At 34.8% G+C, this 17592-nt stretch overlaps 1 protein-coding gene across 1 annotated transcript in view; it reads right to left on the reverse strand.

Annotated features, from left to right (window-relative positions):
• Positions 1–1706: 1706 nt before the first annotated feature.
• The window catches only part of LOC116506124 (contactin-associated protein-like 4), a 282199-nt gene continuing 266313 nt past the window's right edge, over positions 1707–17592 (reverse strand). Inside the window, exons 20-24 of the mRNA XM_032213774.1 lie at positions 16936–17069; positions 12874–12961; positions 5919–6140; positions 4873–4944; positions 1707–1900 (exon numbers count right to left, since the gene is read on the reverse strand). Coding sequence (XP_032069665.1) covers positions 1707–1900; positions 4873–4944; positions 5919–6140; positions 12874–12961; positions 16936–17069 — 710 coding nt within the window. The remainder of the gene's footprint in view (positions 1901–4872; positions 4945–5918; positions 6141–12873; positions 12962–16935; positions 17070–17592) is intronic.

Here is a 17592-nt window from a genome sequence, read left to right on the forward strand (position 1 = left end):
TGTGTACAGTATGTGGGCCTAAGTACAATATCAAAAATTATTCCAAAGTAGTCTTGACCATATACAATCATAATTTCTTCTATAAATGAAACTATATTTTCATTTTAAGGCCGCTTTATGTTCTACTGCTTTATGAACCAAATTAACTTCAGTGGGTAGTTCAAGAGTGGCAGCATAACCAACAGATGACTTTTAGGAATACAGATCAGTGGTGGGTTTCCATTTTTTTTAATAGTGGTTTACTCGTATGCGCATGCATGCTCATGCACATGAGCTTCCTGCCACAGCTACTACCAGTTCACCCGATCTGGGCCAAACTGGCAAAATCCCACCTCTGATACAGAGAGTCTTTACTTAACAACCATAATTAGGCATGGAATTTTGATCCTAAGTCATTGTGGTCATTAAGGTCATTTTTACAATAGTCATTAAGCAGATCACCATGGTTGTTAAGCAATCTATGTGATGTTATTCATTCTCCCGAATGGGTGCTTTCTGCTGAAAACCAACAAAAAAACACTGAAAACTGACAAAAAAAAACATTGTCACATTAATGTTGGATGCTGCAACTGCTAGCAAATGTGAGCTGGTTTCTAAGTGCCTGAAATGCAATCACGTGACCACACGGTTATAACATTATAACTGAGGATGAGATGTACATAACTTGTTTTATCTGTTGCAACGTCAAACAGTCATTAAGCAACTGATTGTTAAGCAAGGACTGCCTGTAGTACAGATAAGCCATCCTTAGGTAAGTCTAAAGCTTCTGAATCATTTTGTATGCCACCTTTCATATATATGAGTGCTTGGGAGTTTTTGTGTATCTCTGGGAGTGTGTATGTGTTTGTGTGTATGCACCTCCCATCTCAAGATTACATAAAATGGTAATCTGCTATACATTCAAGCTGTAGTAACATGTCAAGAAAACCGAAAGATATCCATTCATAATTTGTGGAGAGTTTAAGGTTTGGATTCCTTAGGTGACTACCCTGTTATTCATTTTGACTACTGTGTATTACCACCAGATTTTCATTCACACTTTGTTTTTCATACAAACAAGCTTTTAAAGTAATACTGAGTTCTTTATCACCAGACTGTAATAGACTTGCTGGGTGACACAGGAGAGAACTGTTGATGAAGATAATGATGCATAGTGTGTGTTGTTGCTTAAAAAAAAAGGAAAGAAGCACAAACACTTCGATTTGGAAGTCTGCACTCTTAAGCCAGTTAATTTTTAAGCATGCATACCTCTGGTTTGCAAAACAGCCCAATGGTATCAAAGAAAATACTGTAGAATATTTAAACAAAATTGCTTTAAAAATAGATTCTTGGAAGGATGGACTGAAAGGAAGAAAACAAATGACCTTTTTCCCCGCATTCAAAACTCATGATACGTATCAAGTTTAACTTTCAGTTTAGAAAGTCACAGCAAAAAGGCTGAAAACTACCAACAATGGGTTTGGTTACAATATCTAATTCACTCTCACATAAAATGCATCTATGTTATAATAGCTAAGGAATGCATGTCATTTAAAGAGGCTTGCCATAGCAAACACCAAGACTGAACATATGCCGTTTAATAGATTTCCAATCTATTTTGTGTGTTCTTCAAATACAACAGTTTCTTTCTTTTTCCAGTTGAGAACTTGGTTAGCAAATAAGTCAGACTGTCTTTTATTCTGATTAAACTAGATCAGAAAAGCAAATTAGAAGAAATATTCCTTTTGATTTTCATTGATAATATTTTGCACGTTGATCTCATTTTTCAGGACAGTCTCTGCACTATCCTCATTTTCTGATCCCTTCACCTCCTTCTTTTTATATACATTTTTCTTTTTGTAAATCCGTACAGCAATGGCCACAATGCAAAGTGGAATGAATATCACTACAGCAATCACACCTGGGGAGAAAAAAGAAAATAATAAAGTACATTTTTAGCACATCCAAAAACATAGCATAATTATAGATTCTTGTAGCCCTTTACACTTGAGAATATATTGCTATCTTAATGAAAAAATATACTAGAATACATTGCAAGACTAATGATGATGTTGGCACTGATGATGTTATCTAGTTTGGTAATGCAATGTTTGCAAGAAAAAAACCAGCTCAGAGAGCAGCAAGACTGCTGAGCTACAAATATTATCTTCTATTCATAAGAGCAAACAGTCCAATAGCAAAACACAAACAGCATTTTAAGGCCACATTTATGTATATATGTAATTTTTAAAGCTTCTTTTAGGCAGTTATATAAAGAAATCTTTTATAGATTTCCTTTATTGTAAAATACATCAAAATGAAATTCATTGCCATCTACTTGACTCCACCAGAAAGAATTTATTAAAGCTATGTATTTAGGAACATTGAGTAAATATCAGCATTAATCAGGGATATTTCCAAACAATATTTATTTGAATAAGTTATGATGCAACTACAAACCATTTCAATAAGAGATTTATGGGGGAAGATATGCAAGAAACTTATTATAATATAGACATTAGAAGAAAATATGTATAACCATATGATAAGAACTGATCCAGATTTTCTGTAAATTTTATTTACTGTATTTACTAGAAAACCTCTTCCCCAGTGGTTCATCATTTAACACATATTTCTTTACATAAATAGTGAAACAGAATGATAAAGGGAGAACATTGGGAGCAGCAGCAATCTCTGACTACCACTGAGTTTCATTTTGAGAAGTTGGCAGGGAGCAGCAGAAATTGCTTCCCTCCCTCTCTTTCTTCCCCTTCCCCTTCCCTTTCCTTCACTCCCTTCCTTTTTCCAATAAATACATAAATAGTTGTTTCTGAATAAGAAAGGGAGCAAAGGATTGCAAGATTGACTTGGAAATTGTCACAGAATGTTGAAAATAAAGATCTCATGACCATAGAAGCAGTACAGCAACAGCCAGTAGCATTGAAATAGCCACAACTTCTCCAACTTTCATTTTTTTTGTAAGTCAGGGGTCTTGGATTTTTCACACATTCAGTAGGTTAGCCCATTCAAAGGACTTAGTTTCAAAAATTGTTTCCCTTTGATTCAGTGTTTCACCCATATAAAAGGCATGATAACAAGAGTTTTGGTAAGATATAGATTTATTAAATTTATACAGGTGCAAATCTCACTACTGTGACATAATTAAAAATGTTATGAATTAATATTTTATAGTGCCCATTTGCAACTTATGCTTTTGTATTACATAATATAGTCACAGCCTAAAATTGATTATGTTTCTTTGTTCTTGCTATTATTAAATTATAGATGGACAGACTTTCATTATTTCAGAATCTACTGATTGTATGTGTGTGTTGGAGGCAAAGCCATAATGAAAATGAACAAGTTATCAATTAATATTAAAATCATCAATACATGGACATAGAAGTGAATACAGCTGGAGTAAAATTACAATTGTTTATTTTTTTAATTGAACATGAATATAGTTGTACCATAGTTTATACTAGAAGGAAAAACAGGACAGGTGGTCGCTTTACAAGCATTGGTGATAAAAGCTCTCTGGGCACGGTGGAATTTTCATTTAGCATAAACAGATCTCACTAAGGCTTAATTACATCTTATTATAGCTACAAGAAAAAATTTTCACTAGCACAATAATGCCATTCTAGAAATGTATTGTATGAATTATATAACCCACTAACCTTACCATAATAGCATCTGGCACTGAGATAATGTTACAAAGAAGAATCACCAACATAACCCAGTAATACTCTATGAGTTATTATCTTCACCCTAAAGAGACTTTGTGATCTAATTTTGTCTGAAATTTCCTGAAGTACGTTGACTTGGCCTACTAATAGGGTACTTACTCTCTAAAAATGCTACTGATAGATGATATGAATAATTTATTCCCAAATTACATACAGTCCATCTCTAGTCTTCGAGTGACATTCTTCTAAAATTGAATCCTTTTGGAATGGAAACTTCCAGTGCATTATGAACTTACTGTTTTGTTCTTCTTTAATTGGGAATTGAAGACTGCAATCTTGTATAAGTAAAGCTTTTTGAACTTATATTTTGAGTATTTGCCTTACAAAAACCTTGCAGAGTTAGGGATGTATTAAACTCCAAATAATTCAATCTTAGGTTGTACCTAAAGGGCAACTGAAGGGAATGCTGCCAAAGTATACCATCTTAAGTGTTTTAGCCAAATATAAAGAAAGAAGAATATGAATCTTAAAGTATTTCTACATAAAATATTATAAGTCTTCCAATACTGTATTGAAATGCCATCAGTATGGTTTTAAATGAAAAATCAGTACATACAGTAAATAAAATGATACAATTTCAAACAATTTGAAAGATAGCAAAATCACTATCTGGCATTGCTGCTGCATAAAAATAAAATTATATTGCAAAGTCCAAATTCCCATAGAGGTCTTTGGAATTGTTTGAGTATGTATCTACTGTATATATACATTTAGTAGACAGATTTTGGGGTTTGACTGTAATAGACACATTCTCAGTAAGTCAATGTTTCCAACAAGAACTCAAACCACCGTTGCAAATATAGGATTACTAAAAGGATGATTTTAAAAATAAACAAACATGTACTTAAATGGTTGAAGAAAATGAAACATTTATAAAGCATTTGTTTTTAAACCAATACTGTGAAAGATTGAGATTTTTTGAGGAAAAATTGGGTCTATATTTCCACTGCAGCTTGAACACATGCCTGAAGATATATAACCATTTGTGACTGCCCAATCTAATTCTATCAGCTTCTAAAACATCTATACAATGTTAAACAAGTTAACCATGTAGCAGCTTATTCAGTTATTTGGGTGCTCAGCTTCAGCACTTAAATTTAAATATTTAAAATGGTACATACAATGCAATTACAATTCCTCTTACCCCCAATAATTGCAGAATCACTCCTTATTACATTAGCTAATGGTTCTCCTTCATCCCTTGGTCCTGAATGATCTGTGCCAGAAACAAAAATAAAAGACAGAGACAAACAGAGAACAGGAATTTCAATATATCTGCATTTAAATCCACAGATCCAACAGAGGCTACTGTATCTATTAATGTAGGTGTTACATATAACATAGAATTATAAAATAGGAACACATACATTAAAAGATTATTATAAAGCTATTGACAATGAATGAATGATTGGCTTGGACATGGTGTATATGAAAAACACACATTCATATGCATACAAGACGGGTGAAATGCTCTGAAGTCTGCTACTGGTTCTCTTTGAGCTCATACACATTGGATTAAGAAGCCTTTTCTGAGTCTACAAAAGTAACTAGAACAGCGAGGGAGAGGAAACAGCTGTGCCGCACTATTTAGATAAATCACGTGGCACAGCTGATTGTTGCATATTGTCGAATATAAATCACGTGGCACAGCTGATTGTCGCACAGTTGGCCATCAGAAATTTTTAAAAACTTTTTTAAAGCATTTTTTCAGGTGAACCAGTAATACAAAATGCTAAAAAAAAAGTTTAAAAAAAGTTCTGATGATCAGCTGTGCGACAATCAGATGTGCCGCACGATTTCTAGCAAATATAAATTGTGTGGCACAGCTGATTTTCGTACAGCTGATCATCAAAACTACCAGTTTGCCCGAACAAGTAGTAAAAAAAATGCTTTTAAAAGTTTTTAAAAGTTCCGACAATTAGCTGTGAGACAATCAGCTGTGCCGCACAATTTTTAGCATTTTTTTACTACGGGTTCGGGCAAACTGGTAGCATTTTTTACTATTGGTTTGGGCAAACTGGCCTGAACCAGTAGCATTTCACCCCTGATACAAGATAGGAAATGACAAAAATTAAGGAAAGCCTACCATATTTGCACTTTTGGCATATGAAAAAAATGACTGAATTTCTGAAACATGGTCAAGTATTCTTTTTCAGAGAATAAAATTAATGAAAGCCTTATGCTTGGTACCTGCAAATGAATGGGTTGTTTCACTTGATGTTGTATCAGCTCCTGTTAATGTCCCACAGTTGGATTCCATGAAATGTCCTTTCACAATGACTGGAGCTGAGCTGGGATAGTGGACAGCAGCCTTCAAGGGAGCAACATGATTGAATTGCACTGAAGAGAGGCATCCAATAAACCCCTGAGAGTTTGCCTTTAGAGTATCTGTGTCTACATCACTAGTCTCTGCTAATAAAAAGAAACAGAACACAATTAATCATTGTGAAACACACAGAACAAAGGGACAGTTGAATAATTGAATAATTAACCTTTATCCCTCAACGTTTCTGCGTGCAGTGACAGCAGAGGCAAATTTACCTATTTTATTTTTGTCCGCTTTAATAAAAACACACGAAATACATTCCACATTAAAAATAAGTTGGTTTTCTAGAAAAGATATCAAGTTACATAGCAAGTTCCTAAGCATAAATAAGAAATTCTGTTCATGTGGTGAAATAAATTTTCCTTCCTCCCAAATACATTTATAGAAATCAGTATCTGCTACACATTTGTACACACAGCTGTGGAAAGCCTTTCAATATTCAAGTCAAAATGCTTTTAAATTTTACAAATTGCAAAAACTTTTTTTAGTGTTGTGAACATTCTATTTTAATTTTTTCCCTCAATAACATGCATTTCTTCTGCACAAATAGAATAGTTTGACTAAAGGTTTACTTGCATAGGAATCATTTTCATATTACCTTATTCTCAGTTTGAATAGTGAAAAAGTGAATAAATGAATAAAGCTATTCTAATACATTCTGACTCGGATAACATTCACTGGGGGAAATATAATCCTGCTAAGCACACATTTTCTTGCATGCTAATGCCAAACATTGTTTCATTAAAAAAAATCAAATCTGTTGAAAGTTCTGTAATCTATTCCAAGTCCATTTTTTTGCAAATGTTGTAGGTTTATATTAAACAAAGCCTTTTGATTATGGTAATCACTGCTATTGTTTTGGTATACACCTGTACGCTACTTTTTTCTATCTGTAGGATAATGTATGCAGAGTTCCATTTTAACATGCCAAGTGAGGATTACATTAAGTTGTGGCAGCATGTCAGATAACGTCTTTATTAGAGCATTCTTTGCATGATTAAATCAAATCTTTGTATAATAATAGAAAGATGAAGAAAAACATTCCAAATGGGTGAATGAAGCAAGGAACTTTATACCAGATAGCATTTCTGAGAATTTAGTCCACAACACATCTGGAGAACACCAGTTTGACAAACACTAATTTCAATACTATTTCAATATTGATGGAATCAATATTGTTTAATAATTAGGTTTGGAGTTAGGATTGGGAAAATCCAGATTTTTTAGCTATAGAACATGAAATAAATTATTTTTTTATTTATTTTTAATTGTTTCTCCATCAGTCCATATCACTTGATAGAATTATTGTTGTGAGAATAAAATTGGCAGTGCAAGTGTGATCTTAGCCAGTGAGATTCCTGACATTTTTATAATCAACTCTATTTTCACAGATATTTATCTACTAAGATATGTTTTTCCATGACTTAGCAAATACTGAGAACTGATCTTTTCAGAACTTTAGAAAAGGTCGAATGTAGAGCTTGGGGTACAAAGCAAAGACAATTAGCTTTCTCTGATCCAATACCATCCTCATATTTTGAAGGTAACTGACAATAGCAGGAAGGCTTCTCTAACTCTGGAGCCTGCCCATATATGTTGCAAAAGGTTGTTCAATATGCCTTTCTGTAGAAATCTGAGCATGATCTTACCATCCTAGATATCTTTCTACAATGCAACTGATGTATAAAATAAATGGCACACAGGCTGGTATTGCCATTGAAGATTGCAATTCTAAATATAATGGCTTCATTTTATGGCATGGATTATAGTTACTACATTTCACTAATTTGTAAGAAGCTTTATTCTTTTCATCCCAGCCTCATCCTTAAAATGAGAGAATTGATTGAAACAAATCATTATTGTATGTGTGTACATGTGTAGACATACACATGGAAATCTATAAAATTAGATATCAAAATGAAATCTTTCTAGAAGGAAGTTCTAATGAAATGGAATACATGTGAATCATTTTAAAGTACCTTTTTTAGCTTTATCAGTTCTGAAGGCTATTTAAGCATGCTGATTTAAATATTTATGTATTAAAAAACCTAAAAGAGCAAATTATTTTTGTTTTCATTTTTAATCCAAAAAATTAATAAATAGGATGCACACTATCTCTCTCTCTCTCTCTCTCTCTCTCGCTCGCTCTCTCTCTCTCTCTCTCTCTCCCTACCTACCTACCTACCTACCTACCTACCTACCTACCTACCTACCTACCTACCTACCTACCTACCTACCTACATACATACATACATACATACATACATATATATATATATATATATATATATATATATATATATATATATGCTTAAATGTATGAAATGAAATGTGGAAAGAACAGCAATTTAAGACTACAATCTATAGGAATCTTATAACTTTGACATGTCTTTTGATAGTTTATTTGTACTTAGGGTACTTAGAAAAGGCACACTCATTCTACTTAATGACATTACAAAGGAACAAACAGTCATTTCTTTATTATAAGTTATATTCATAACACACTACAGAATGTTCAATACAGCAACTTATTATAAAAATTAGGTTAGACTTCTGGCTGGTAGATTCATAAATTTGATTTTAGATATTTCTATAAAGTGTGCATTTACATTGACTCATTTTGTTTGCATGACCTTTTTACACTGCTGCTGAAATTGTTCATAACAAGCACATTTGTGGTAGTTGATATCTACTCAGTAGTAGCATTCTATTCATTTTCAATACCCACAAAAATGTTACATATCTGTAAATTAATGTACTTAACAAGATATGGTGTACTTAATGTAATATAATGTAATATTCAATATACTTAATGTAATATTTCTTATGCTTTATCTTTGAGTTTCACATAGCAAATTCTTAACTCAAATATTATATTTTTTATTTTAAATATCATTATTTCTTTTATCAACTATACTACTAGGATTATAAAATGTGCTGCTTCTATATAATTCCAATCAAGTTAAATTATACCAAGCATTATCCATTTGGATTTAATAGAAGTAAATTGTACAAGTTCCCACAGTGGCTAATAGGTCAGTAAGATCTGCTAATTAGAACAGAAGGTTCTCTAAGAATGCTTAGCGGGAAAGAGGCAAGACACTTGTTGCTGAATTAATTAGGGCCACAGCTATTAATTTTCATGCTTAACAGTGACTGACTCAATCTGAATGTGAACCCTTTCTAAAGTAGAATCAGCCATATGTTTTGCTAGCCTAAATTAATTGAAGTCAATGCCCTATATCAGAAAGCAATATGCTTACTTTCCTGCCCCTTCTAGTCACATTCCTTCTGGTGTCAAAAGAAATCTACTCTATCCATAGTCTTCCCAAACATTAGATTTATAAAGAAGTGGAAGGTCTATGTTTAGTTCTTCAATTACCAAAGATTCTTATGTCCTAAAAAGAATTCCTTTGCATTAGATTAATGCCTGCAGTAATCGCTTCAAGATCACATTTTAAGCACTTGGCTATTCCTCCTTTCCTCACCAGTTTTATTATAATGGATGTTATAGCAACCTGAATACCCTAAATGTACATATTTACAAAGGGAAAGACATTATGAGTACAGCAATACCTGGGTACTTGTCCTTAATTGATTCCAAGAGGTGTGACGAGTACTAAAAAGGGATGAGTACCAAACAAACCATGTGACTTACTACATGACCCTTTGTTTTGGCTAGGAAGGACTTCCTATCTCTCCCTTTTCCTATGTCAGCAACTTTCAGAGCATGGCCAATTTCCTGTTTGCCCACTGCAGCTTTCCCCTACTTCCTTTTGTAACATGTTAAATACCAGGACAATATTTGTGCATCAAAATGCATTGAGTACCAAATTTGATGAGTTTTCAAGCAGCCAAGTACTAAGCTACCACTCTATGGTATTGGATTCACTATTACATATTTTGAGTAACATTATCAGGAAACATCTGATAAGTTTGCACATTAAATCCACGTAAGGATACCTCAACAATGCTGAAACTTCTCCTGACTAATTGAACATGTCTTTCATGCCCTGGAATGAATAGAACTCATTTCTTGAGAAGAAGATGAATGAAGGATGTCATCCTCAAAACCTGCTTCAGTTCATAATGAATTAATCTCTACCCATAATGTTTTCTGACTTCTAAAGCAAAAGTAGTGATGTGATGTATTTCACTGAATGAAAATATTTCCTTTTCAATTGATTACTATGTGCTGTAGTCAGGATAACCTCTTGATCTAGTTGGTTGTTGCTGCTTTTCAGTGATCATAACTGCTTGGCCATTTCTTCAAGGAATGGACACATAAAAGGACATTTTTTTGTTCCTTTGTTTTCATTACAGAGTAAGCTTACCACGGGACTAGTGAAAGGCTGGTGAAAGGAGTTTTTTTTGCAAGTTCATTGTTGAAATGTTTGACCTGACCTTTTCTTTCCTTTCCTTTCCTTTCCTTTCCTTTCCTTTCCATTCCATTCCATTCCAGTGATCACTATATTTTTAACAGTGCTATACTGTTTCTTTTCTGATCTGGCTATTGTGATTTGATTCCTTAGTCATTTAAAGCAGGGATCCCCAATTCCTAGTCCATGGACCAATGCTGATCTGCAGCCCATTGGCAACTGGGTCACACAAATGATGAGTGTGTGTTCAAAACCATTCCCTCCCCCCAAGTTGCCACCACTGCTGCCAGTCCGTAGAGACAGGAAGGTTGGGTACCGTTGATTAAAGGATCCTCCAGCAGAATTCAGATTCCCATTGATCTACTTATTAAAATCCCCCTAGGTTCTTGAGATACTAATAAAAATGAACTTTGAATTACTTATGTATAACTTTATATAATGTTTAACATCAAACATTACACAGATAGAAAACACAGTAATGGCCATATAGACAATCTATGTTATTATATTAGTGAAGATACAACCATATATAACCATTGAATAAAACACTAATATCAATATGTGTTCCCACATTTCTTTACTGAAAAGCTGGTGAAAGAACCATTTTTAAAGGCTAAATAACAGCAGGATCATGGGTATGTGGATTTTGGATGGGATCACTATTCCGAAGGATAAGATGGCCATAAGAAATCATATCACGTTTCTCAAACATGCTTCAGGTCAGGGGCGTCAAATCTTCCCAACTTTAAGAAGGCTAAATTCCACAAGTCTTAAAGTTGTCAAGGTTGGACACTCTCCTTTAGGTACTCATAAGAAAGTATAATGTTCCCACTTTACTATGCACCACTTACACTCATCCACATTTTTAGTTGCACACCCTCACTTTGCACTACCTGATCAAAAATTCTACTCACACTTCTTTGAAAGTGATACTATTTAAAACAATGGACATATTGAAATAAAAATGAAAGTTTGAGACGATAAAAACTCTGAAAGCAAGTAAGCAGATGGGATCAGAGAGGTACAAACATAACTAAACTTACTGAATACAGATGCCTTTTTTCCCCATTAAACAATGACAGACAAGGCAAGTGTTTTGTTTTCTTGTTTATTTGCATGTTCAGTCTTTGAAAATTTCAAAAAAATAAAAATAAAAAAGCAGGCACATTAATATTCTTTAAATGGAAAAGCAGCCCCCAGAAATTGTTTGCATTAATTTTTCTGCTTTAGGAAGAGGTTTTATTCAGAACTGCAGAATCAGCTTTCAGAGGAGTAAATAAAGAGACAGGGATGGAGAAATTACTTCTTGCCTGCACATACTGTACTAACCAACCAACTGAACTTTAGATCAAAGTCAATATTTCATCTACTTTTTGAAAAAAAGAAAAGCAAGAGATTTGATATCAAGGAGAGAAGGAAAAAAAGTTTTAAAATCTGTCCTTTTATGTCTTCATTCCAAAACAGCAGAACGAAAACAATAAAATTATCCAATCCTGAGTATTTACATAACATTAATTTTATTGTTTGATTTTACAAGTCAGTTGAGACTTTATCTGTTGTTCATGTTTGATGTGTTCTACTGAAATACATTAAACTTTAAAATGCAGATTAAGAAGTTAACAGGTATTATTATTATTAGATTTATTTTTATCCTGTCCTCATTTTTAAAAAAAATATTTGATCAACTCAAAGCAATGAACTTAACTAATACTCTTGTAGGTATGGTTAGATATGTTTCATGCAGCAAGTAAATGTACAAGACCAGGTTTATTTTCTTCTTAACTGTTTGCATTTTTCTGCAGTCTCATATTGTCTTCCTGACATCAAAGATGATTGATGGTTTGGGCTGAATAGAATGCCACACACCTGGGTGCCATAACTGTGATTTCATCATGTATCTTTCAGTATCACATATATCTCGATCACGCTCTATGGGTAAATCCCATTAGAAACAGAACTTTTCTGACTAGAGCATTATTTTTCAACCTTACTGTCTGTGGAATTCTGGGAGTTGAAGTCCACACACCTTAAGTTACCACGGTTGAAAAAGACTGCACTAGATCATATTGTTCAAAAGGGAAGAATTTTTGCAGTTGGAGCAACCCATTCATTGTCTTTCTCCATAATTTGAATGTGATTTAGCTTTTTTCTTTGCTGGATTGTACTAAAAATGCCATTTTCATTATGTCTGATTGCAAAATGGAAAAGATAAGTATGAAATTATTTTTAATGGAAGCCACTTGCTCATCTTGCTAGAAGCACTAACCAGTGATTATATATGCACTTTGACAAGAATGAAGCTTCCACCTTGATTGTCATTCTCTGCCTAATCAAATGTGAAAAAGAAATGTTTCTCAACAAGATTAAGGTTATTATTTTATATCTATCTCTATCTCTATATATACATCAGATTATATTTTATCTTTTGCGCTATACTTACCAAGTATCTTTCCCAGAAAGAGGGACTTGATTGTGTTGAACTGAATATCTGAAGACAGAAAGAATTTCATCCTTTCATGCTGGTTAACCTTCAGTATGGTCCCACATATAATTATGGGAAGGAAAAGAGAAATAGAAAAAGGAAAGAAAAGCTTATTACTGATGTCAGAAAATTTAAGGGAAGAAAGCCATAATATTGTGTCATTCATGAAAATGAAGGTGATAGTTTCCTACACAATGTTTCATTCATCTTCCTAACACCTTTGTAAATTAATCCATTTTGATAGCTTCTTTTTATACATTGTTAAGTTCAGTATAATTGACACCGTTTCCTTTCTAGATATAAAGTTCTTACTTATCTGAGAATGAACATACATACATACATGCATACATGTACACACACACAAACACACAAACACAAACACATATACAAATACACACACACACACACACACACACACACACACACACACACACACACACACACACACACACACATATATATATATATATATATATATATATATATATATATATATATATATATTAGATTTTTACAACCCCTGGTAAGCCCCAATTATGGGAGGAAGCTAACTGCTTCCATCATCTGTCCTTCGGCTCGTCACAAGAGTCCATCACGACAGAAACCCAATATTTTTACTGTTGCCTTTGTTATATTTGTGTTTTTTTTTATTTGTGCTGATAAATAAATAAAGGGAGACTAGTATAGATCTATTTCAAGCTATTTAGCTCTCATCAGCTAGCCACACCCTTACTGGGATATATATATATATATATAAAGTCACAACCCCTGGTATGCCCAAACATGGGAGGAAGGTCACACTTCCATTCTCTGTCCTTCGGCTCGTCACAAGAGACCATCCAGACAGAAACCCAATATTTTTTACTGTTGCCTTTTTGTTACATTTGTTATATTTGTGCTGATAAATAAATAAAGGGAGACTAGTATAGATCTATTTCAAGCTATTTAGCTCTCATCAGCTAGCCACACCCTTACTGGGATATATATATATATATATAAAGTCACAACCCCTGGTATGCCCAAACATGGGAGGAAGGTCACACTTCCATTCTCTGTCCTTCGGCTCGTCACAAGAGACCATCCAGACAGAAACCCAATATTTTTTACTGTTGCCTTTTTGTTACATTTGTTATATTTGTGCTGATAAATAAATAAAGGGAGACTAGTATAGATCTATTTCAAGCTATTTAGCTCTCATCAGCTAGCCATACCCTTGCTGGGAATCGAACCTGTGCTCTATTGCCTCTTAGGCAGATGTGTTGACCATTGAGCTACCATTGAGCTACACATCTGCCTAAGAGGCAATAGAGCACATGTTTGCAGCATTCTTGAGACAATACCAGATGTTTATTAGCCTGAGGGCAGAGGACTTTCCTACCGACTGGGCAAAGGTAGGATTTCTGATTAGTTTGCTCTCAAGCACAGCTGCCCGGTGGGCCACACCCTTGCTCAGTCAGTCTAGCCCCTTGCTGGATGACTTCCAAGGTTTCTGCCAACACTTTCGGATGATGTTTGAGGATCCCATCAAGGGAGAAACAGCAACTAGGCGACTGAAGGCATTAAGGCAGGTTCATGGATCTTTGCAGGAGTACGTAAGCAAATTCTGGCTGCTGAGTCAGGATTCAGCATGGAATGAACCAGCACTTATGGAAACCTTTCAGGATGGCGTGTCCGATGAGTTACAAGATGAGCTGGTGAGGATTGACAGGCCACTGACGTTCGACTCGTTAGTTCATTTGTGCCTTCGTATCGATGCTCGGCTGCAGAGGAGGAGGCCCCACCGTGCATCACAGGGGACAGCTAAGATGGCGGTTGCCCAGGAGTCTGCTGTAGCACGGGAAGAGCCCATGGAGTTGGGTGCAATCAGACCCCGATTGTCATGCACGGAGATGGACAGGTGGCCTTCATGCACTGTGGTCCGGATTCGTGATTCTAGATGGCTCAAGGGATGATTTCAATATTTAGTTGACTGGGGGGATGAGGGGTCGCGTGAGGAAACCTGGACCAATGCCACAGAAGTGCATGCCCCTGCTCTAGTGCGAGCCTATCATTCGAACAACCCATCCCGACCGCATCTGAGCCATCAGACCTGGGGAAAGGGCCCTGCGGTGAGGGATAGTGTTGTGACTCAGCTAGAGCCGTGGGAGCTGTTATCAGACTCTGACAGCGAGGGGGCTTTTGAGTCATGTTTGGAAGAGGAGGAGGGTTCTGGACAGGGGTCTGCCTCCGAGCAGGGCTCAGAGAGACTAGTTGGTCTCCAGGTAATGGCTGAGCCTTGGGCCAGTGGGGAGGACATAAGAGAGACTGAGCCTTGGAGCAGTGGGAGGAGACAAGAGAGGCTGAGAAAGAACCCTTCTGTGACTATTTTCAGGATGCACGTAGGAGACGAGCTGACAGGCGTAAGGCACAACGGAGCACTCCGAGGAGGTGATTGCAACCACATGTGCCTCGTTAGAGGCTTCCCTTAGGGATAAAAGGACTGGTGGGGCCACGCCCTGCTCGCAGAAGTCAACGTTCCTTGATCCTGGATTGTGGTTTCTTTGCTGTGCACTTCGAAAAGTGGTTTGGCTTCTGTAACCTGATTCGTAGAGACTTTGGGAAGAAGGGCTTTGCTTCCGTTTGGATTCTTCTTGTATTTACCGTAAGAAATATTTATGTTTGAGTCCGTTTATCTTCTGGCAGAGACTTTAATTAGTTTAGTTTGGCTCGCAGCCATTTTGAAACTGAGAACTAATAAAGAGAATTCCCTTTCCTTTTATTTGCCTGTCGTCTGTTAACAAGTGAAGGAGGGGGGAACAGAACATATATATACATACGTACGTACGTACGTACATACATACATACATACAATGACAACTACTCTGTTTCTCCTAAAATAAGACCTCCCCAGATAATAAACCCAATCAGTCTTTTGAGCTCGTGTCCTAAAATAAGCCCTCCCCCAAAATATTGCAACCCAGCAGCAACCATGATGTGACTATGCTTGCCATCTTCTGCACATCAAAAATAATAAGGCCTGAAAATAAGGCCAAGTGCTTATGTGGAGGGGGGTTTGTCAAAAGAAACACAGAGAAACACAGTAGTCCCTACAAATTCATTGACATGATTTTTCAGAGATAGTTTGCTGTTGCCTCTTTCTTAGATTTAGAGAAAGTGACTGGTCAAAGGCCACCCAGCTGGCTTTGTACCTAAGGCTTGAAATTTCTAAAACTAGAAATTACCATCTCCTGGTTTCTAGCCTGATGTCTTAACCACTATACCACTAGTACTATATTTATCAGTTTAGTTATTTTTATTTAATTGATATATTGCTTTTCAAAACAAATCACAAAATGATCTACATATGAAAATAGAATAAAATACAAATGCTAACAAAGAATGCAATTAAGCATTAAAATAATCAAATCAAACAAATATATATATATATATATATATATATATATATATATATATATATATATATATATATATATATATATAAATAAAACCAAAATAGAAGATTAAACCATTTCTAAAAAAGAAGTCTTAAGGTCTTCATAAGGAAGGATGATTTAAGCAATTATAGCTGAATTATACAAGACATACAATGATACAGCTGTGAAAGCTTTAAGTTCTGATCTCCAAGTATTGCTCCTAGGCAAATAAATACAGCTTCTATAAATCTTAAAAATCAAGTTGGCATTTGCCAAAGAGGCAGGTATCAAAAGTATTTGTACCACAAACCCTCAAAGTTTAATCCAAGATACAGCTGCATTTTAAATAATGAGGGGAAATGGTAAGTGGAGATGAAAAGATTCCACATTGCTTCCACCCATTAAATTACATATTTGCAAATGCTTTGTAAGAGTTAACATAACATATTATTTGCAAATAAATAGATAGTATACTATAGGTATCTCTTACCCAGATTTCTGCAATTCATGCACATGCTACATGAATTTATTAAATCAATACATTTAATTATCTTTTATGTTTTCCCCCTTTAGTAACATACTGGTCCTTCATTCTTTCTGGCATTACCTCCACAAATAGTTTTTCTTCCTCTCTTTTAATCTTTACACGATGAAGCTGCCCATCAGCCATGCTTTTTAAATTGATGCTAAAGATATCGGGATCTTGATGGCTATCTAGCTTATATCTGATCTGTAAACTTCCTAAGGGAATAGAGAGTACATTAGTTTCATGATGAAACATACACATACACACATATGCACACACATGATTTTTTTTCCTTGAAAATAGTTTGAATATTGGCTAGATAATAAAACTGAACTGGAAAAGTAGACATGAAAAATATGTAATACATTAGGAGAACATCATCATTTATTACATCAAAGGAAATAAAGAGTGAATGATAGCTGAAAAAATTACTATTTTATCAGGCAGCCAGTTCAGTTTAAAAGTGCTTAGCTGACAAAATCTCTGTTAATTGTATTCTGTTCATGTAATAATTTAAGAACTGATGCCAATACTCTAACATTCATATTGAGCATGCAGTAATTTGCAATACTGAAAATTACATGTTTTAATGTTATAACATTTCATACAGTGTACATTAATTTTTCAATGTTTTTGATAAATGGCCACAGCAATTCTTCAAAGTACAGAAAATAAAAAGAGCAGCTACATGTAATATTTTGGTACTACCGTATTTTTTGGAGTATAAAAACACATCTT

Source organism: Thamnophis elegans, chromosome 3 (genome assembly GCF_009769535.1).
Source record: "Thamnophis elegans isolate rThaEle1 chromosome 3, rThaEle1.pri, whole genome shotgun sequence".
NCBI classification, from domain to species: Eukaryota; Metazoa; Chordata; class Lepidosauria; order Squamata; family Colubridae; genus Thamnophis; species Thamnophis elegans.